The sequence below is a fragment of the Melanostigma gelatinosum genome (assembly GCF_949748355.1).
Source record: "Melanostigma gelatinosum genome assembly, chromosome: 3".
Classification (NCBI taxonomy): Eukaryota; Metazoa; Chordata; class Actinopteri; order Perciformes; family Zoarcidae; genus Melanostigma; species Melanostigma gelatinosum.
Window position 1 is genome coordinate 26,686,729 of NC_136636.1, and position 23,235 is coordinate 26,709,963.

At 48.6% G+C, this 23,235-nt stretch overlaps 1 protein-coding gene across 1 annotated transcript; it reads right to left on the reverse strand.

Annotated features, from left to right (window-relative positions):
• Window positions 1-2,118: 2,118 nt before the first annotated feature.
• On the reverse strand, window positions 2,119-22,737 carry cass4 (Cas scaffold protein family member 4). Its single transcript, XM_079297111.1, has 7 exons — window positions 22,603-22,737; window positions 6,694-7,116; window positions 5,394-5,477; window positions 5,244-5,297; window positions 3,824-5,134; window positions 3,232-3,297; window positions 2,119-3,033 (listed from the first exon to the last, which is right to left on the reverse strand). The coding sequence occupies exons 1-7, from the start codon at window positions 22,603-22,605 to the stop codon at window positions 2,635-2,637; spliced, it is 2,340 nt and encodes a 779-aa protein (XP_079153237.1). The 5' UTR covers window positions 22,606-22,737; the 3' UTR covers window positions 2,119-2,634.
• Window positions 22,738-23,235: the final 498 nt, after the last annotated feature.

The following is a 23,235-nucleotide window of genomic DNA, read 5'->3' on the forward strand; positions in this document are numbered from 1 at the left end:
AGAGACCGGTCCACCGTGGACAGACCCAGATCCTCCAGCAGAGACCGGTCCACCGTGGACAGACCCAGGTCCTCCAGCAGAGACCGGTCCACCGTGGACAGACCCAGATCGTCCAGCAGAGATCGGTCCACCGTGGACAGACCCAGATCCTCCAGCAGAGACCGGTCCACCGTGGACAGACCCAGATCCTCCAGCAGAGACCGGCCCACCGTGGACAGACCCAGGTCCTCCAGCAGAGACCGGTCCACTGTGGACAGACCCAGATCGTCCAGCAGAGACCGGTCCACCGTGGACAGACCCAGATCCTCCAGCAGAGACCGGTCCACCGTGGACAGACCCAGATCGTCCAGCAGAGACCGGTCCACCGTGGACAGACCCAGATCCTCCAGCAGAGACCGGTCCACCGTGGACAGACCCAGATCCTCCAGCAGAGACCGGTCCACCGTGGACAGACCCAGATCCTCCAGCAGCGACCGGTCCACCGTGGACAGACCCAGATCCTCCAACAGAGACCGGTCCACCGTGGACAGACCCAGATCCTCCAGCAGAGACCAGTCCACCGTGGACAGACCCAGATCCTCCAGCAGAGACCAGTCCACCATGGACAGACCCAGATCCTCCAGCAGAGACCGGTCCACCGTGGACAGACCCAGATCGTCCAGCAGAGACCAATCCACCGTGGACAGACCCAGATCCTCCAGCAGAGACCAGTCCACCGTGGACAGACCCAGATCCTCCAGCAGAGACCAGTCCACCATGGACAGACCCAGATCCTCCAGCAGAGACCGGTCCACCGTGGACAGACCCAGATCGTCCAGCAGAGACCAATCCACCGTGGACAGACCCAGATCCTCCAGCAGAGACCAGTCCACCGTGGACAGACCCAGATCCTCCAGCAGAGACCAGTCCACCATGGACAGACCCAGATCCTCCAGCAGAGACCAGTCCACCGTGGACAGACCCAGATCCTCCAGCAGAGACCAGTCCACCATGGACAGACCCAGATCCTCCAGCAGAGACCGGTCCACCGTGGACAGACCCAGATCGTCCAGCAGAGACCAATCCACCGTGGACAGACCCAGATCGTCCAGCAGAGACCAATCCACCGTGGACAGACCCAGATCCTCCAGCAGAGACCAGTCCACCGTGGACAGACCCAGATCCTCCAGCAGAGACCAGTCCACCATGGACAGACCCAGATCCTCCAGCAGAGACCGGTCCACCGTGGACAGACCCAGATCGTCCAGCAGAGACCAATCCACCGTGGACAGACCCAGATCCTCCAGCAGAGACCAGTCCACCGTGGACAGACCCAGATCCTCCAGCAGAGACCAGTCCACCATGGACAGACCCAGATCCTCCAGCAGAGACCAGTCCACCGTGGACAGACCCAGATCCGGCTTCGCATCTGCCTTCGAGCTGCAGTCCGAGCTCTGGCGGGAAGAGGAGAGCTCAGCTCCTGGCAGCAGCAGCGTCTCCTCCTCCAGGAGCAGAGCTTCCCCTCTCTGCTCCTTCTGTCTCCGCTGGGAGCCAACATTGACACCAGGCTGCTGGAGAACTACGCTGTGCTGCTGGACCCCCTGGAGGGAAGGGAGTCACAGGAGAACCAGAACTATGGACTGAGTGCGGCAGACTGAGATCCTGCTGCAGTAAAATGAGAGGTTCTCTAAAGGGAGTCTGGTGCTCGGAAACACCACTTTTGATGATAGACATCGCCAAAGTCAACTCAAAATGACAGTTCCTCGTAGCAGCCTCAACGACAGACATGTACAGAGAGATGCAACATATTTGAAATCTTTTTTAGCTCTTGAACACTCACCAAAAAAAAAGACAAAACTGAAGCAGCGGAGACGACAATTTGGGAAAAGACACAAAAACACTGGATCCTACATCTCCCATAATGCAATTAACAATATCTCCAATAAACCTTCACTTCCTGGTGACCAACTGAGACAATAAGATGAACTGAAAAGTACTCTCCGTGACTAGGAAACCTAAGTACCATTTATACCCTTTCTACAGAGAACACTCATGGCTGGTTTTCGTATGCTTCACAAAATAACATTAAGAGTTTTCAGTTTCATGTCAATAAAAATCCAACATGTGTTGTTTGGGAATGCGTAAACATTTATTTTTTTGAATATTTACATAGATATTCATAAAAAGTAGACTGTATCAAACTACTACCCTGGACAGTATACCTCTTACACAATAAAGTAATAAAATACACAAATCATCCACATAACAAATAATATTCAGAGAATACAAAAATGTTGTAAATTATATAAAACAAATTATGTTGTACTTTACATATTTGAATTGCATTTTAAAATGGACTTGAGTACAGTATCCTAAATGTGCAATTCATTTTGGACCTTCACTGTGGTGAAGTCTTTTATTCTGCTACAAAATACAATTTCAATTATTCTGCTCGTCCTAGCGACTTTTTCTCACATTATTAACATTTCAACCAGTACCTGCATTCATTATGATAACAACGTTCAGCAGAAAGCATCTCTTTGGCTGGTGAAGCTTGAACATAGTTGAATATTTCATGAACGTAAAAGGAAACTGATGATGAATAAAAATGTCTTTTGCTGTACAAACAAATCCACGCGCTTGAAATGTGCGCGCTCACAGGTCAAGCGATATCCGAAAGTGCTGTGCTCTTTGGGCCAGTTCCTTAGCAAACTCTTGAGCCTCGTGCAGGGCTTGCTCGTCCGGGAAGTGCAGCGCCGCCTTCTTGGTGGCCACGGCCAGCTGCTTCAGGAGAGCACACAGGTGGTTGCTCTTACACAGGAGGTTCTGGGAGGACCCTCCCCGCTGGGCCTGCCTGCACAGGGTGTCCACCAGTCTCTGGCCCACCATGATCACCAGCTTACTTTGCGAGATGAACTTCTCCGGCGGCTGGCTGTCCTGAAGGCTGCCCACAAATCCCCCGATGGCCTTCTGAAGAGCGCCAAAGTACAGCCGGCAGTGCTCTGACAGGGAGGCCGGTGGGTCTGACTCGGAGGAGCGATGCTTGGTATCAGCCTAAGCAGTGGAGACGGAGAACAAAGAGCCTCATATTATGGCATCCGGACCACAGTGTTGTCTGTCTTTTTATGACTACGAGGAAAGTTTTAGATCCTGGACAGCATCATTTCAGATCGATTCATGAGAATCACATTCTTGATAACGTCATGCTCATGAGGTAGGAACACATCCCTTTAGTTAACAGGAGACACTCACCTTGTTAGACACTGGTGTGACGGTTTCTTTTGGTTCCTTCTGCTGCTTTTCAAAGTCATTCTTAGTCTGACAAAAGTAAAAATGAAATGAATTAGTGTGAAAGTTACAATTCTAAATATGCTTTAGGTTTGGTTGAATGCCCATCATTCAGTTACCATAGTAACTCATATTATATGTGATGACTCAGGGCCTGATTGGACAGAGAGCGTTTTGTTATCCGATCTTTTGCAGTTTGCTGCGTCTTTTTTATTGTTATTGTTAGGCAACCACCAAAATGAGTGCTAATGTCAGATTAATGCAAACCATGAACTGCGCAGTTTAAATACTTACAGTATAAACACCTTATCCGAAATCTCAAGTACGGCACTAATTTGCCTCCTGATGTTTTCTGTTCAGATCATGGTAGCCACGGTTGGGTGATTTTCTTTTTACAATTCGAGGGCACTCCTGCCGAAAAGCGAGGCGCATCGAGTGGGAAAACGTAAATAGCAGCGTGCAAGATACTTCAATCTCTTTCAAAACAATTACAAAAAGCCCCAGGCTGCTAAAACGCTCTGTCCGACAAAGGCCTTAGAATATTAGAAGCTTATACCTGTAGCTCTACGTAGTCGTTGTCATCCTCCACTAAGTTCCCTGCTTGTTCACTTCCGTCAGGACTTTTCTTCGTCTCTGGCTGACCTATGGTGTTGAGAGGCTCTGGAGCTTTCTGAGGGGCTCTGAACAGTAGCTTGCCATTGGCATTGATGATGGACACCAGGCGCTTGACGTCCTCTGGAACAGTCCGTGCCACCATGACGAAGCGCTCCAGTTGGTCAGGGGTCTGGACCTGACCAGGGTCCTGGCAGAGTGTGTTGAGGGGCCACCCAGCCATGTTCAGAGCACTCACTGTTTGTTGTAGGATCACGCCTGAGTCTTCTACGATGGACAGCTGTTTAAAGAGCCTCGTCTGAAGGTTGGTGTCGGTCAAACGGCGGGCGTTGCCCTTAACATCCAGTGCGAAGCTCAGAAAGCACGTCAGAAAACACACAATCCCCTCTGCGGCCTCTTCGATCTCCCTCAGGTGTTTCTCCAGATGTTGTCTGCTCCTCCAGTGACTGCTGACAAACTCCATGAGACAGGGGACGGCCTTGCAAACAGAGTCCCGCAGGTCCACAAGTCTGCGGCAGGCCTCGTCCTGGCTGAGCGTCACCTCTCGCAGAGGCTCGGGAGAGGACGAGCTCAGGGTCAGAGAGTCACAGGAGCTGGTGGAGGAGCTGGAGGCCGTGCTGATTCTTTGACTGTCTGCTGCAGAGAGACGCAGGGTTCTACCTCGCTCGTCGTCCTCCTGCACCAGCGACTCCCCGTTTCTAGGAAGTTCATGGAACGTCGTGCAGGCCAGGAAGTTCCTCATTCGCTGCAGACGCACCCTTGCGAGTTCATGAGCATTGCTTGAGTCGCCCCTGCACTCTAGGGGTATATGATCACGGGGGGGATCACTGATAACTCGAGCGAGTGGCTCCTCCTGGGGTGGAACCGCATATACTAGCTCCTCTGTAAGCCTCTGAGTTGGGGGCTTGTCGTAAATGGGGAGCCTTGGCAGCACTTTGGGTGGACTCGAGATGTCAGGCGAGTTGGGTTTTGGTATATCATAGAGCGAGGGAGAAGGACTGCGTCTTTGAATGGGCCAAGCACGTGCTGGAAAAGTGTCATAAAGTTGCCTGCAAATGACTTTGGAGGGGTCATAGGAGCCTTGGGGTGGACTTTGTTTCTCAGGACCCACTGGTACATCATAGATCCACTCAGGCTGGCAGGGACTGGGAAGGGTACTGAATCCACCCGTCATTTTCTGTTGGGCTTCTGTGGCCGAGGGAACAGGGATGTCATAGTTTGGGTCTTGAGGCAAAGGCGGTGGAACTGCATACACCTGCGCACAAGAACAAAGTTGTCAAACAGGCCCTTAGACTGCATGATTTTAAAGTGAGCACATCATAGGTTCCTTACTTCATTATTCCCTCTACATATCTGAAACTTACGTAAGAGTCTCCCGGACTGCTGCACTGTGACACCTGTCTTGGAGTTGTTGACGCCTGCGAATAGAACATCACAATAGCAGTAAAGCGTCAGCATATCTTCATATAGCCACTACACGTTTGATGCATTTTGTTGGCGTGTATTGAGCTCACAGTGAAAAGTGAAGCTTGTCTCGCCTGGCTTGGGACATCGTAAACCTCCCCTCTTGGACGGGACACCGTGCTGTAGAATGAAGGCTGCAGACGAGACAGAGGGGCTGTAACATTGGGGTTGACTGGTAACATTTGCACTGCTTTGATCAAAGCTGCATCTACCTCATTGACCTCTACATCAACACATTAATGGGGACAGTGTTTGCTCTGAAGCCCGTTGGGAGTGCCGGAGAGAACCCCATGATGCATGCACTTTGCCAATTAACGCAGCTCTATAATAGAAACCATGCTGCTCATTGAATATTAGGTGGCTACTGCAGAAGGGAACAGGACTCCCCTGGAGCAGGAAAGGAAATCGTGAACATGTGGGTTCATTTCTCCCCACCCTTCTGCCGCACATGCACCCGTACAGACACTTCTGTCTTTCTGGGGTCCCTGGCGGCATGAGCTGCTGTTTGCAGTTAAAAGTGTCTGAAGTCTGTGTCCGTTGGTCTTTTATGGGCTCATAAAGACCCCGGTGCTGCATGCCTGTCCCATGGAGAGGCCCCTAGTCCCCATCTGTAAGCTGTTTTTGCCAGCAGGGGTTTCACAGCATTGCATTTCTGCAACAGTCTACATCTCTAATTATGAAGGTTAACACTTCCCAAGGAAAAGGCCCAACTTTGACCCCAGAGAACAAGACAGACTTTCACACATCTGTGCGATTATTCGCACGTCAATATATAAAAACTGTTGTTTTTGTCATATATAATTTCACACTGAAGAAGAATATTATGCGGTACGAGGTAGATGTTTCATAACTTTTGCACAGCAAAGTCATCAACCAATCACATTGTGCAGAACAGGTTGAGTTACGAGGATTATCAAACAACAACTTGAAGGCTGTGTATTTAACGGAGAAGGTCAACTTTATTACTCCTTTCAATATTGACAAAGGCTGGCAGACCAGATCCATTCCTTCCTGTCATACTCTTCAGAATAAATGCCCTGGTAATTTTCATTTTCTTGTTGTATATTCGTCACGTCGTCGGTGTATGAAGGCCTTCCCAGCCTTTACATATGAATGTATGTCGAGAGCTTATTTTGTGAAAGGTAAGAAGGGAAGGAGTGGATTTGGTCTGTGGAGCCTTTGACAAGATTTAAATAAGTAATTGAGTTTGCAGTTGAGTCTTTGAGTTGTAATCCTCATAATTATATACTAAAACAACAGTATATTGATTTGTGAATTAATTGCACGCAAAAGAAAACGCCCCCAGTGTTCTCAACATGAATCCAGTACTTGTAGAAAACCCATTTGTACCTTGTATCCCTCAGGTCCTTCTGTGCTGTGCTTAAGTGCTGGCGAGAATGGAATTTGTGAAGGCGGTAAAGGAGTGCACGGGACCTTGTAGATCACATCCATGCGTTCATAAGCTGGGCTGCTGGAGGGCCGGGGCACACTTGGGATCTGGTAGATATTTTGTGAGTTGTCTTCAGTTGCAGCATCAGTTACTTTGGGCTTTTCTACGTCATGGCGTAATGAGCCCACAGTGATTCCAGTTTGTGGTAAAATCTGCAGTCTGTTTGCAGGGGCCAGACCATGCCGTCCATAAAGAGAACACATCCACCATCCGCTGGTGCCGGGCACGTTTTGATCCATCACCGTGATGATGTCCCCCTTTCTGAAAGCCAGCTCATCTGCACACTCCGCAGTGTTGTCATACAGAGCCTTCGCGAGTTTGTTCTAAAATCAAGAACAGAGAGAATGTAAATAAAGACGAGGAGGTAAAACCTGTGGGCAGATAGTGTGTGGCTCATTTTAAATGACAAAAGTAAGATACTGGACACAATGACACAGCCATGTGCCGCAGTTCCCTGGTCAGTTTCCACATTGTAATTTGCATGGTACAGATACACATTTAGAAGTTGTTACTTGAAACTGTATGCAGTGCATTTCCTATGCTGCTGTTGGGCTATGACAACATTTCCTCTTGCAAAATGTTGCAACAAGTTGCACCTATATCAGTTGTCATCCGATTCACAAGGGAAAAGTCATTTTCTAATTCATAATTAACACAAATAGTTGTCGGTTTTACCCTTATTGTTGAAGTGATTGTGAATCAACAACAACAAACAACTAAGTAGACTTAATCTTTTGTTCTGAATGTGACATCTTCCTTTGCTCACTTCCTATTTGGGCTTTCTGCATTGAGGCAGATGGTATACCAGTTTCTTCTTCCTCTTGCAGGCTTGCAATCGTCCTATCTCATCGCTCTAAAAATACATTGATTTGCAAGTTAGAGTAATTTTACCCAACACATTTTGAATCAGATTTGAAAATGCGACAGCTTCATTGGCGTAAGGTAGTTACAATGGGCCCTAGTGCACGCTGTTATGAAGGACACTACTGCACGATATTATGGAGGACCAAAGTGTACGCTCTTATGAAGGACCCTAGTGCACGCTCTTATGAAGGACCCTAGTGCACGCTCTTATGAAGGACCCTACTGCACGATATTATGGAGGACCCTAGTGCACGCTATTTGGACCAGAGTGCACGCTCTTATGGAGGACCCTAGTGCACGCTCTTATGAAGGACCCTAGTGCACACTATTAAGACCCTTGTGCACGCTCTTATGAAGGACCCTTGTGCACGCTCTTATGAAGGACCCTAGTGCACGCTCTTATGAAGGACCCTAGTGCACGCTCTTATGAAGGACCCTAGTGCACGCTCTTATGAAGGACCCTAGTGCACGCTCTTATGAAGGACCCTAGTGCACGCTCTTATGGAGGACCCTAGTGCACGCTCTTATGAAGGACCCTAGTGCACGCTCTTATGGAGGACCCTAGTGTACGCTCTTATGAAGGACCCTAGTGCACGCTCTTATGGAGGACCCTAGTGCACGCTCTTATGAAGGACCCTAGTGCACGCTCTTATGAAGGACCCTAGTGCACGCTCTTATGGAGGACCCTAGTGTACGCTCTTATGAAGGACCCTAGTGCACGCTCTTATGGAGGACCATAGTGCACGCTCTTATGGAGGACCCTAGTGTAGGCTCTTATGAAGGACCCTAGTGCACGCTCTTATGGAGGACCCTAGTGCACGCTCTTATGGAGGACCCTAGTGCACGCTCTTATGGAGGACCCTAGTGTAGGCTCTTATGAAGGACCCTAGTGCACGCTCTTATGGAGGACCCTAGTGCACGCTCTTATGAAGGACCCTAGTGCACGCTCTTATGGAGGACCCTAGTGTACGCTCTTATGAAGGACCCTAGTGCACGCTCTTATGGAGGACCCTAGTGCACGCTCTTATGGAGGACCCTAGTGCACGCTCTTATGAAGGACCCTAGTGCACGCTCTTATGGAGGACCCTAGTGTACGCTCTTATGAAGGACCCTAGTGCACGCTCTTATGAAGGACCCTAGTGCACGCTCTTATGGAGGACCCTAGTGCACGCTCTTATGGAGGACCCTAGTGCACGCTCTTATGAAGGACCCTAGTGCACGCTCTTATGAAGGACCCTAGTGCACGCTCTTATGGAGGACCCTAGTGCACGCTCTTGTGGAGGACCCTAGTGCACGCTCTTGAAAAAAATACCAAAGACAATAAGAAATGAAAACCATGACAGAGATGGGTTCTATTTCATCCTTACTGACCGCCAGAGGCAGTGCTTAACACTGGATGTATTCCGTCGCGCGCATGCGCAGGTCGAATATTTATATCAACAAAGTCACGTGTGACCTCGGATGACCACCGTCGTCTATAAGTTCCGGTGTCATCCTGAGCTCAGTCCTTTTTTTCTTCTCGCGTCGCAGGTTAGCTACCATGGTAGCTTAAACAAGGATGTGTCTACGATCAAGACATATTAGAGCTCGTCGCTGTAGCCTTGTGACTACCGGTCGGAGTTGCGGTTCTCTCGCCCTCCAAAGGCTGCGACGAGCTGTCCCTCTTCGGAGGGAACGGTGTGTTCGCCGTTCGGACATCGAGCCCCGGACTGGTGGACGCCCCTATCATCGGTCGTCACCAGTCTGATAAGGGTCAGCTAAGTCGTGATGACAGCAATCGGTAAGATCGATTAAACATTGTTTTCTTTAACAGTTGTTTGTTCCACGGTTGGCGCGCTAACGAGAGCGTAGAATTACGCTGTCGGCCCGCCCTTCACAGTGTTACGGCTATCACAGTTAGCAGAGTGTTCCTGCTCAGGCAAACTTTGTGAGACACTAGATCCGCATTGGCGTTGTGTACATGGAGATTTAATCTTTACATCTGACGTAATTCGCAGTTAGCAGTGTCTTCACTCAGGCTAACTTGGATGCTAGCTGGGACTGCGTCCATCAACTTTGTAAACCTTACGGCTGTCACAGTTAACAGAGCGTCCCCGCTCAGGTTAACTCAGTGGGAAACTAGCTAAACAAAGCTGATACTGGGACTGCGTCCATCAACTTTGTATCCTTACGGCTGTCACAGTTAGCAGAGCTGTCACAGTTAACAGAGCGTCCTCGCTCAGGTTAACTCAGTGGGAAACTAGCTAAACAAAGCTGATACTGGGACTGCGTCCATCAACTTTGTATCCTTACGGCTGTCACAGTTAACAGAGCGTCCCCGTTCAGGTTAACTCAGTGGGAAACTAGCTAAACAAAGCTGATACTGGGGCTGTAGCCATCAACTTTGTATCCTTACGGCTGTCACAGTTAACAGAGCGTCCCCGCTCAGGTTAACTCAGTGGGAAACTAGTTAAACAAAGCTGATACTGGGACTGCGTCCATCAACTTTGTATCCTTACGGCTGTCACAGTTAACAGAGCTGTCACAGTTAACAGAGCGTCCTCGCTCGGGTTAACTCAGTGGGAAACTAGCTAAACAAAGCTGATACTGGGGCTGTAGCCATCAACTTTGTATTCTTACAGCTGTCACAGTTAACAGAGCGTCCTCGCTCAGGTTAACTCAGTGGGAAACTAGATAAACAAAGCTGGTACTGGGGCTGTGGCCATCAACTTTGTAGCATTACAACGATCACAGTTAGCGGAATGTGCTCGCTCAGGCTAACTCGGTGAATGCTAGTTATACTAAATCAACATTGAGGTTGTGCCCATTGATGGTTTTTACGCATTACGGCTGTCGAGTTCGCTCCGGCTAACTAGACTAAGCTAAGACTCGGTGTGTCCATTGATTGTTGTAAACATTATGGACATATCGGTAGCGGATATCAGTTAGCAGAGTGCCCTCGCTCAGGCTAACTGGTAGCACACCAAGAGTTACAGCACCTGTCCAAGTGGAGAGTGTCCTCGCACTGTAAGGACTGTGGTTTTTTTTGTCCGTTTTCACAGTAGCAGAGTGCTCTCGCTCAAGCTAACTGGTGGGGCACCAATATCTGCAGCAACTATCCGAGTGAAGAGAGTGTCCTCGCTCCCCTCTCACTATGAGAACTGTTTTCCTGACCTGTTCCACAGTGGCAGAGTGCTCTCGCTCAAGCTAACTGGTGGGGCACCAATATCTGCAGCAACTATCCGAGTGAAGAGAGTGTCCTCGCTCCCCTCTCACTATGAGAACTGTTTTCCTGACCTGTTCCACAGTGGCAGAGTGCTCTCGCTCAAGCTAACTGGTGGGACACCAATATCTGCAGCAGCTGTCTTAGTGAAGAGTGTCCTCGCTCCCCTCTCACTGTAAGGACTGTGTTCTTTTTGTCTGTTTTTCACAGTAGCAGAGTGCTCTCGCTCAAGCTAACTGGTGGGACACCAATATCTGCAGCAACTAGTTTAGTGAAGGGTGTCCTCGCCCCTCTCACTATAAGGACTTTGCCTGACCTGTTTCCACAGTGGCAGAGTGCTCTCGCTCAAGCTAACTGGGGGGACACTAATATCTGCAGCAACTATCTTAGTGAAGAGAGTGGGCTTAGAGAGTGTCCTCGCCCCTCTCACTATAAGGACTTTGCCTGACCTGTTTCCACAGTTGCAGAGTGCTCTCGCTCAGGCTAACTGGTGGGTCACCAATATCCGCACCGGCTGGCTAAGGGAAGAGTGTCCGAAGGATCACTCGCCACTGGCTGCCCCCTGTTCTCTCAACATTCAGCAGAGCGCTCCCGCTCGGACTGATTTGGAATTCCGCATAAACTAGTGGGACAAGGGTTCCACCAGAATCGCGGCCATGTTAAACTCTCCCGGCTGTAGGACCTGTATAGCTCCTCTTCAGCCGGAGGACGGCCCTGACCTCTTGCCCTAGCAGGGAGAACCCAGGCAGGACCTGCGGCATCACGCCTTGAGCAGTAAGGTCTGCTAGGCTGGCCGAAGTGGAACACCTGATGCGGGAGGTCTACCTCCCCCTGTCAGGGCAGCTGAATCCAGACCAACCTACCCTGGTCATTGGTATGGCGCTTGCACGCCGGGCATACACAGCAGCTGGAACATCCACCTGTGAGTGCCTTCTTCAGGCACCTTCCCGCCCTAACCACCTTTTCTGTTCCTCCCTCCGAGGAATATCTGAGGGAGTTGCGTGCATGGTGGAGACACCGGGGCTCTCTCCCGCCTTACATCAGACCATGCAGGAGGTGGCAAATCTGGCCTTGCACGTATGCCAGCCAGTTAGACGACTATGGCGTCCATCAGTTTCCCCTGAGGAGACTCTGAGGCCCGATGCCAGGTGCCCTCGACCCAATGTCGGGTCAAAGATGACCTGCTATCCAGGGCTTAGGACACAGCAGCGCTGTGCACCGTATCGACAACTCCCTCTCCCACCTCATGCTTTCCCTCGCAGATTCTCTGCAGCGGGCTACTTCGACGCTTCTGCTCAGTGATGCTTCATTGCAGGCGTTTGCGCTCATATCGAGGGAACGTGGATGTATGATGTCCACCCTGGTTCAGACTCGTCGCCAGGTTTGGCTGGCGCAGTCACCCCTATCTGAGACATGTAGGAGGACCCTCCATACTGTCCCAGTGGAGCCTGGTGAGCTGTTCGAGTCAGCTGCTGTACAGGCGCTTCAGCGGACTGTTAGAGCTAGCCAGACCAGGCAGCAGTTCTCTGGTCTTTGCAAGGACATGCCTGCACCCCCAGACCTAGGGGTCCCATTTTTTGCCCACAAGGCCGTTTTCTCAGCCTCCAGCTTACCCTAGTAGCCGCAACAGGCCTCGGCGTCCTGCTGAGAGGCCGGACCGCTACCTATACATCCCTACTTACGTCCCCGTCCCCCCCGGCAGGGGTGCCAGGAGATGTCTCCAGGCCGGCTGTCGGGGTTCTTTCTCCCATCAGCGGATTTCCAAGGGAGAGTGGTTCACGTCTATCGACGCCTGTTCCCATGGTGCATCACCACAACTTTCAGTCCTGGGTGCTTCCATTCGGACTCTCCCATCTCCCCATGGGTGTCCACAGTGGGTTACTGCTGTCCTTTCCCCCTGCAATCGCAGGGCGTGAACATACTGCCGTACTTAGACTGGCCGACCTAGGCGCCGTCCCGGCTTCAGGCGCCACAGGACACTGCTCGCCTTCTCTCACGTGGCCCGGTGGGCCTCAAGGTGAACATGGAGAGGAGCTACCTGAGCCCTTCTCAGAGCATAACCTTCATTAGTGTGGCCCTATGAGGGCCTGTCTGTCGCCCCAGTGCGGATGGCTGAACAGCCTTCACTTGGATGCCAAGTGGCACAGATACAGGGCAATAATATTACCGAAACAGTGTCTATTCATCTATTCACTATCCCCATGGAGGGAGTGCATATCTGGCGAACAGTGTCCCAGGAACCGAGCCCCAGGGGCTCGGTTCCATTCCACCAGGAGATTGTCACAACAGATACCTGCCTCTCAAGGCGGGGTGCAGGGTGACAGAACAGGACAGCCTGGGGGCAGTTGTCTGCTGGAAGACCGCAGGTCCAGGTTCTAGAGCTAGCGCTCGAGCACTTCCTTCCATGGTTGAAGGGAAAGCATGTGCTTGTCCGGTGGACAGCACCTCTGCTGTGATTTCCCATGAACTATCGATGGGGCACCAGATCTGCAGAAGTTGCTACGGGGATCACCGTGGCCTTCTGACTTGGGAGGCCCCCCGCCTGACCAGCCTGTGGGCAATGTACCCACCAGGAGAATGGAACAAGTTGTGGTTTTCCTGTTCCGTTACAAGCCTCCACCGGGAGAGTGGCGGCTGCATCCAGACGTGTCGACCCACTGCCCCCACTGGGTCTCCCTGACGGAGGACCAGCCCTCTGGGTCAAGATGCCCTGGCTCACACGTGGCCAGAGGATCTTCTTTATGCCTTTCCACCATTCCCTCTGCTTTTGCTATAAGCTTGTCAGAGTTCTTCCCCGACAGGAGGGATCTCCTGTCGCAACTAGAGGGTCGGATTTGGCATTCCAATCCCTGCCGCCTTCAATTAGGGGTCACGGGAGGGCCCGACCGGATGCTGAGTGGCTGCATAGAACCAGTCTGACGGACTATTCTGAATGCCAGTGCGCGGTCTACCTGCCTGCAGTACAAGAAACAGGTGGAAGCTGTTCTCCGACTAGTGTGCGGCTCAGAACAAGGTCCCAGTACAGCTCCCCGTGCCTGCTGTACTGAGTTTCTACAGTCCCTCCTGGATAAGGGCCGGTCTCCCCTGCATGGGACCTACCCTTGGTACTGGACACCTTATGCTTGTCCTTTTGAACCCCTGGCACAGGCGGAGCCTAGATGGCTATCAGCAAGACGGTTTTCTCCTTGCTGTCAATTCAGCTCAATGTGGGGGCGAGCTGCATGCCCTGTCAGTGGAAGAATCATGTCTGAGGTGGAACTCAGATGGCTTGGGTGTCACTTTCTGGCCTAAGGCAGTGTTTCTCCCAAGGGGGTGGATACGTTCACATATAAACCGGCCTATCCAGCTGGCAAAGTTGACCCCCCCCCCCCCTCCCCCATCGGGAGAGGAGAGGTCAAGGCTGCTGTGCCCAGCTCAGAGCTTATATGGAAGCCACCGCCTGCATAGTCAGTTATGGTGAGCCTAAGAAGGGCTGTGCTCCTTTTTAAAAAAAAAAGGAAAAACAGCACCTGTCCCACTGGATAGTGGAGGCCATTGCCGATACATACAAGGCGAGCGGCTGCGCTCGGCCATCCGGGGTGAAGGGTCACTACCAAGAGTGTCTCCACACCGAGGGCAAGCCTGAGTGGTGTGCCTGTGGGGGATATATGTGCGGCGGCCTCATGGGCATCACCGAGCACATTCACCAAACACTACAGAGTTAACGTTGCCAACCCTCACCCACTGGGGAGGGTTCTTTGGCCAATTTTCTCTGCCGGAGCTATAAGGGGTAGTTACTGTGCTTGCTCGTGACTCTTTTGGTATAAGTCATCCAGTGTTAAGCACTGCCTCTGGCGGTCAGTAAGGATGAAATAGAACGAAAGTTACGAACGTAACTACGGTTCTATGAATCCTGGATGACCGCCAGAGTTCTTGGTCACTCGGAATCCCGTGAACTCGCGAGAAGATTCCATAGGACTGAGCTCAGGATGACACCGGAACTTATAGATGACGGTGGTCATCCGAGGTCACACGTGACTTTGTTGATATAAATATTCGACCTGCGCATGCGCGCGACGGAATACATCCAGTGTTAAGCACTGCCTCTGGCGGTCATCCAGGATTCATAGAACCGTAGTTACGTTCCTAACTTTCGTTTTGAGGGCACATAAAATAATTGGAACCTCACAAAACTACATTCAGTCCTTGATTGAGCAATATCATGTGTTTTAGGAAGCAATGGAAACCCCCTTGCAAAGAATTCTCTTCACAGACCACCCTGTTCCAAGAGCTCCAGTGCAACCACACAGTCTGCAATATCTATATTGACGCCCTTGGACAGTTTCCTTTATTTCAATGACATTATCTTCTTTGTTGTGGTTCTTTGGTGCAGGCTGTCCGTATGAGAAACAAGCTGGTAATAATGAAATGAGGCTGCGAGCAGCTTGTGGTTTGACTTGATAAAACCACACAGAGAGAACTGGACGTTCACACTTTTCTCATCAATGCATCTTTTTAATACCCATGAGAAACCTCTATGTTTCGATTAATGTGAACCAAATGTGTTGTTGGCGTGGCTGGATGTTGCTCTTGTTGACCCTTTTCACATTTCGCCAAATCTCCTGACCTTTAGTCAGACAACAAAAAGGTGACTTACAGAGGTGCAGCATCACAGTTTGCTGGCAGCTTAATTCAATCAGCAATGACTAGATATTTGTAATAAAACTGGAATGCAAACCCGTATATATTTTATTCATTTCTCTGATTAACAAATGCACAAAAATGATCTTTCAGCTCAGTGAGAGGGTTTAGCGATTAATAAATTAATTTATTGCACAAAATTCTGTACATTCATTGTTTCTAGATGATACATCTTACTTAACGGCTGTACAGACATCAATGTTTTCCACAGAATAAAGTGTAATAACTTTAGTGATCCTCTGATTTCCAATACTTTGGTTTATGACTCAACGCCTGCAAAACTAATGACATTTATCAAAAATAAAAGTAACCATGTTGCTCAATGGCCTCTTGTTATTATATATTTCATTATTATTATTATTACTGACGCATTAACATATCTTTAATGTTGTAGGTGTAGTGGAGCTAATTTGAATATTTGGCATATGTTCTGTGTGTGTTTTTGTATGTTTATCACTTAAAGAAGCCATAAAAAAAGCTTCAAAACTATATAAAAGAAAAAGGTTCCAGAGTAAAGGTATCAATGACATCATAAAGAAAGATCCAAGACACTAGAGGAATAATGGTGCAGACAGACCCTCGGCAAAACAAACCTCAGCTGGCACACCCTCAGCTGATGAGTGTGTGTGTCTGCTGTCATCTGCAACAAAGAGCCCATTCACCATCAGAGTCCAACACGCTCAGCACCTGTCGGGATGCAGGCCTGTGGAGCACACTGACGGCAGCCGACACACACACACACACACACACACACACACACACACACACACACACACACACACACACACACACACACACACACACACACACACACACACACACACACACACACACACACACACACACACACACACACACACACACACACAGCAAGCTGCCTGCTTAATCCTCCGGGTCATGCTGCAGACATGCAAGTGAAATACATGGGGTCAGATGACAGTCGGCGACTGCACCACCAAGAGTTACGCTGTTGTACTTCCTCCTTGGAATCATCAGTGTGCACTATCCAAAGAATCATCACTAAACACTCATACTGTGACTCATCAATCCAGGCCGTGGGTTTCAGTGCCCTGGGCCATTTAAACCACAGCCTATTTTGGGATTATCAGTGAAACTTGTTTTTGGTTACTCGTCCAAATTTAAAATAACTGCATTGAATTCAGGACACTTGTCCCCGGTCCTGGTGCTGTGTTTACTCGTGCCCCTGTTTGTGTGTTCTGCATGTTGATCACGGAGTACAGTAACAAATTCAGATTCAGCTGTGACTCTTTTGGATTCCTGCACACGCCTGCTTGTGCGGATCAGCCCTCTGACAGCTGGCCCTCAGCACTTTAAACTGCACAGCTGTCTCTGCCTCTCCAGTCTCTCTGCGCTCCATCCTGTTCACAAATTAACGTCGGCCCGTCAGACGCAACGCAGGAAATGCTTTTAAAAGCTTCTGTTCGGGCAGTAAGTCACCCTCAGCCCAAATGAAGATACTTCAATACAACGTTGGATGTGGAGCGGCTTGTTGTTTACGTGACGATTCTATTCTTAACTCGCAGTTATGTCAAGCTGTTACCTGTGCACCAGAAACTGAAGTAGGACTGCAGCTGTGGACTATTATCACTTAATCTGCTAATTATTGTTTCACTCATTGTTTAGTCCAAAAAATAAAAAATAAAGCAGTGAAACATGTCCATCACAGCTTTCCAGACCCTCAAGCTAACGTCATCAAAACAAAAGTTGTCCAACCAACACTCTGAAACCCGGAGACATTCAATTTACGATTACATTAAACAGAGAAAGTGCATATTTGAGAAGCTAAAAAACGACTTGAAGTAAAAAGTGACTTTCAAGTGACTCACTGAAAGGCTGTTTGTCCTCTAACTGTATTATTCATATAATCAGGTAACTATTCTGCAGCTATTGACGTGCATTCATCGGGTATTTTGTAACTGCACTACAGAATGTAAAACCCCATATTTGGAAGAGCAATGCTTTTGGGTAATCGGTAAATTTTCCCACACAATCAGAGAGCACCTGTAGAGACGCACTATTGAGTTGACATAATAAGAGCATCCTGTTCCAGTAGCTCTCTGGGACTAGTCCAGGAAGTGGTTCCTGGTGTGGGACCGACTCCCTCTTGGTCCACTCTGACCTTTTGCCCCTTGACAGTCTGGGCCCAACCCCGGGGGTCAGGTCAGCACCTCATCCAGTATACATTCAGACACATGCCGGGCCCAGAGCAACACCCACGGCGGCGGTAAACAAATCTGTCACACCACCAAAGGTTCACTAAAATTTTGAAAAATGTTCTTTTTCCCCTGACAGAGTGGCAGGAGCAGGGTGTTCAAGATGAGGCCGAGCACATAGTTGAGATAATCCCTTCTCTTGAATTTGGACAGGAAGTCATCCTGTAAATATGACATATTAAACTTTCCCACAGTTTATGAGATACAGAGAGGGGGGAGGGGGGGGGGGACAGACAGACAAACAGAGGGGAAAACACTGGGAGAGAGATTTGGTGTCCCGTAAATTATTTTCTGACATGCTGGGAATTCGTTCAAAGGTCCATCAATTTTATCATCTTGAATGATCCTCAGATGTGCTCCGTGGAATATCACCTTTGCCAACTGTCTCTCCAACCCGAACAGATCCAACAGGAGACTGATTCAGGATCTGTGGCAGTGACATTGACTCCCTACAGCTGCCCTGGTATTTCCTGTTTGGGAACTGGTGAGAACTATGTCAAAACATCATAAACGCAAAGCACACACACTTCCAAGGACCCTTTAGTGGACATTCCACGTAGACAGCTAATCTTTTTATTGCAATATGAGAGTCACCACAACAGTAACTAGACGTGTTTCAATTTGGTTCGTTTCTGGAAGCAGATCTCAAGATTTCATCAGTTTTATTGGACTGTTAATGTTAAAATGAATAGAAATGAACAAAACGCACTATTTGTCAAATCAATATACACAGGGGCAAATTCACAAAAGGATTGCGCGGCTTTTTGCGGCCACTAAACCTGCACCAATAAGACAAGATGAAACCACACCATGTAATTCACGTATTAAAAATGAAGACTGAGATGTGGTTGAAAGCTCTAAAAGCTGGTAAGTGTACCTTTGATCTTAGATTCTGTTGTTACATACAAACAGATACTCGTGTCAGCACGATTAAAGTAAAGTATGTCTTAGCTTTACTGTATTATATTGCTGAATCACCATTAAGGCTGCAGAGTTCACTAGAAGTGATTGGAAGTACACTTCCAACTAACAGCAGCAGGTCAGAGTACTGGTGCAGCCATTTGAAGGTTTTTAGAGCAGTATGAAAGACGGGTAACAAATTGCTGATTCAGCTTCATTTCAATGTTGGATTCTGGCAGCCAGACAACATGTTTGAGGTAAAACAAGAGCCCCATCTTGTTCAACTGAATCTTTCAACAAACTGACTTAAAATAAATACTGTAGTGATCAGCGAAGCGTAGCGGGAACAGTGGATGACGTCCTGGACAATGTGAGGAGCCGCCGATAGCAGCAGGAACTTATCTCACTGCTCACACTCCGCTTTTATTCATACTCACACTTCCTCAGTCTCGTCTTCTGCCTCGTGTCACATATATACTCACTGTGAGGTCACTTAGCAGCTTCACTGGTAGGGTTACATTCATTTACAGTGAACAGGAGCATGTTGGGTGGTTGAGATTTTGGGTTTGTTGCAGTTTCTTTCTCCCTGCAAAGACTAAGAGAATCTTCCCCTCTAGTGAATACTTTTAAGTACACCTGAAGTTTATCCAAGGTCAAGGGTGAACTTTCACACTCAAGTGAAGAAGACTAGGAAACATGTAAAAAAATGCACATTGGACTTTTCAAACGTTAACGCAGGGTTAAAATAAGTCCAGGGCTATTCGATTCACGCTGCAGTTCTAGCCCTGGGTTAAATGTGTGTTGGAAAACGTGATGTAATGTTTACATTCTAGAATAACGCGTGAATACTCTTAAACAGATTGGATGACAAAAAACGTGACACTGGCAACTTTTAGCCTTATGTTCAATCAATTTTCAAGGGATATCCCTGCAAACTCAAGGCTAACCGTGCTAAAGAACAGGGCCACCAATCCCTAAAGAACAGGGCCACCAAGCCCTAAAGAACAGGGCCACCAAGCCCTAAAGAACAGGGCCACCAATCCCTAAAGAACAGGGCCACCAAGCCCTAAAGAACAGGGCCACCAAGCCCTAAAGAACAGGGCCACCAAGCCCTAAAGAGCAGGGCCACCAAGCCCTAAAGAGCAGGGCCACCAAGCCCTAAAGAACAGGGCCACCAAGCCCTAAAGAGCAGGGCCACCAAGCCCTAAAGAACAGGGCCACCAAGCCCTAAAGAACAGGGCCACCAAGCCCTAAAGAGCAGGGCCACCAAGCCCTAAAGAGCAGGGCCACCAAGCCCTAAAGAGCAGGGCCACCAAGCCCTAAAGAGCAGGGCCATCAAGCCCTAAAGAGCAGGGCCACCAAGCCCTAAAGAGCAGGGCCACCAAGCCCTAAAGAGCAGGGCCACCAAGCCCTAAAGAGCAGGGCCACCAAGCCCTAAAGAGCAGGGCCACCAAGCCCTAAATAGCAGGGCCACCAAGCCCTAAAGAGCAGGGCCACCAAGCCCTAAAGAGCAGGGCCACCAAGCCCTAAAGAGCAGGGCCAGCAAGCCCTAAATAGCAGGGCCACCAAGCCCTAAAGAGCAGGGCCACCAAGCCCTAAAGAGCAGGGCCACCAAGCCCTAAAGAGCAGGGCCACCAAGCCCTAAAGAGCAGGGCCACCAAGCCCTAAATAGCAGGGCCACCAAGCCCTAAAGAGCAGGGCCACCAAGCCCTAAAGAGCTGGGCCACCAAGCCCTAAAGAGCTGGGCCACCAAGCCCTAAAGAACAGGACCACCAAGCCCTAAAGAGCAGGGCCACCAAGCCCTAAAGAGCAGGACCACCAAACCCTGGGATAAAGTCGGGGTTAGCCCACTTTGGGATGTGAAAGCCTTCTTAACCCCGAACTAATAGCCCACTTTGTCCCAGGCTAACAGTTCATTTAGTCCAAGACTATAATGTCCCTTAGTCCCAGGCATTTGGGACAACAGCTCACTTGGCCTGGGGCTAAGTGCAGTATTAAAAGCCCTTCTTTAAAAATTTAAAAATTAAAAAACTCCAATGTAGTTTTTAAATTAAGGCAACTCAAGTAATTGGTTTCACAACAAACTTTTGTGAAACTTATGTAAGCAGCTTTAGTTCGATACGTCAGTTACTTCAGGTAAGTAAGGTAAAATAAGTCAACGTTGACTTGTTGTCACACGGGACACGGACAGCGGTCTCCTGGGTGAAGTCTGTTTGTTTTCACAGTGGAGAGCCTATAGCCAGTTGGCATACGTCCTTACAGGCGGAACGATGGGGGCCTCTCTCACTTTTGAAGTCGATTATTAATCTTTTGCAGTTAAACACATGGACAGTTGCTGGATAACATACAGGGCAGATGGAGGATTAAACTTCCTTGAGTGGGATCTGAAAAGGTTTCTGCCACTTCTCCATGCCAGCCTCAAAAGCCCTCATGACTGTCTACTGACTCTGCTCTCAGATGATGAAAACAGACAGCCACACAGTGCACAACGCGTCCCGAAATAGCTCTCAATGACCTAAAAAAGGAAATAAATTGCAATACGAAATAACCCTATAGAACGGAAATGAGGTTGCTTAAACTGACTCATCAACCAAACCAGCCTTTTTGCTTTTTTCAAAGAAGCGATGAACAAGATGAGCTCAGTTGCATATTTGCGTTGCAGGAAAATGTCTGGATGATGCATATCCTTTCCCTCCACTGTGAGCCTCACAGATAGGATTTTGGAAGATGAGGCTTTACATTAATCATGTCCAGGCTTTTTAAACATGTTCCACCCATTGAACCCCAAACCACACTCCAAGTGTTTCACTTGCTTTTCATGGTTTATTTCAAAATTTATTTTATGTGGTATTTTAACTGTGTGCTTGTATTTTGCTGTTCTTAAGATTTAAAAAAAAAAAAGAGAAAAAAAAAAAAGAATAAAAAGAAAAATAGAGAGAAAAAAAGAAAGAACAAAAAAAGAAAGAAAAAAGAAAAGAAAAAAATATATATATAATAATAATAATAACAATAATAATAAATATATATATATATATATATATATATATATATATATATATATATATATATATATATATATATATATATATATATATATATATATATACACATACACATGGTCTGGTAGGCTCCAATCAAGTGTAACTACTTTAATGAACCAATAATTGAATCCACGTATCAAAAGTAGTTTTAGAAAATGTCGGGTGACTATTAAATGTAATATGTTACTCCACCTGCTGCTGGCACCCTCCTCAGTCCCCTTCAGTTACACTGGGGGGGGGGGGGGGGGGGGGGGGGGGGGTCTTTAACAAACACCCACTGGTAGAGACGAAATGCTGCAAAAAACAAGTTCTACGCCTGCCAAGTAATCAAACTTTATCACAAATAACAATAAATATTAAGGACAATTGCAAAGTGCAACATCTGCAAAATTAAACATCTGCCTAACGTCCCAAATGTGTGTGTGTGTGTGTGTGTGTGTGTGTGTGTGTGTGTGTGTGTCTTCCTGAGCAGCCTGAGTTGATAATGCCACTTCTAAAGGCTTGTGTGTTAATGAGACTCATAAAGTCTCTCTCGCTCTCTCTCCCTCTCTGTGTGTGTGTGTGTGTGTGTGTGTGTGTGTGTGTGTGTGTGTGTGTGTGTCTCTCTCTATCTCTCTCGATACAGACAGCATGGAGCAGGTCAGAGGGTCCGTGAGTGGAAATAGTCGGTACATTAGCTGACACCGCAAATTGAACAGCAATCTAAGCAGGTGGTCCTGAGGGGACATTCCCTCTTGTTGACGATCAACAGCACGGACACCGAACAACACAAACTAGACATCCCGACGAGACATCCCGGTGGAGAGCGACAACTAAACTGTGATTGTAAAAAAGAAACAAGAGTTGTCACAATAACTGCGTAATGCTGTGAGGTGCAGCAGCACTCACCATGGTTGAGGCGGTGGCGCTCAGCGTCCCCGCATCGAGAAGAGGAGAGTTTTTCACGTGAACAGTCTCAGAGCGTGTGCGCGCGTGTGTGTGCAAAAGTTCTTTTTTGGGGGGGTTTACTCCTCGTCGGTGCCTCACAAGCATATTGTCTGAGCTGTCAGTGAGAGCCACGGTGTTTTACACACTGGGCGGGGTCACGAGGCCCTGCTGCAGCCCCATTGGCCAGACAGGTCCCCCCTCCCCTTCTCTACAGCTGCCCCACCCCACCACTGTTTTGCTTCTTTTTTCCCACTCAGCTTCATGCCACTCTGTGCCCCCCCCCCTCTCAACCATGTTCCTTGAAAAGCAGAAGTGCATCACTCACTGCTAGTTTACTTTTCCAACTAACTGAGGAAATTCATGTCATCTCGTCATGTTTACTTCCTCTTTTCTAATAAATCGGACGCATTCCTCCAAATGTGTGACAGATTTATATGGCAGGGGATTTTTAGGGAGGGGAGGGGGGGGGGTGTTTGAAGCAGAAATGGTGGCTTTACTTGTTGTCCGGACAACAGACAGCAGAATGTGGGGGGGGGGGAGGGGGGTCACTAAACACAACAAAGTGTTTTAAGATAAATAATGTGTTGGCAACAA

What these genes read in the sequence shown, in the direction of transcription:
- cass4 (XM_079297111.1), bottom strand. An exon ending in GCAGTCCGGGAGACTCTTAC is followed by an intron (nt 5,135 to 5,243) that starts GTAAGTTTCAGA and finishes TCTTGTGCGCAG; the next exon opens with GTGTATGCAGTTCCACCGCC. An exon ending in TCACACCAGTGTCTAACAAG is followed by an intron (nt 3,034 to 3,231) that starts GTGAGTGTCTCC and finishes TCCACTGCTTAG; the next exon opens with GCTGATACCAAGCATCGCTC.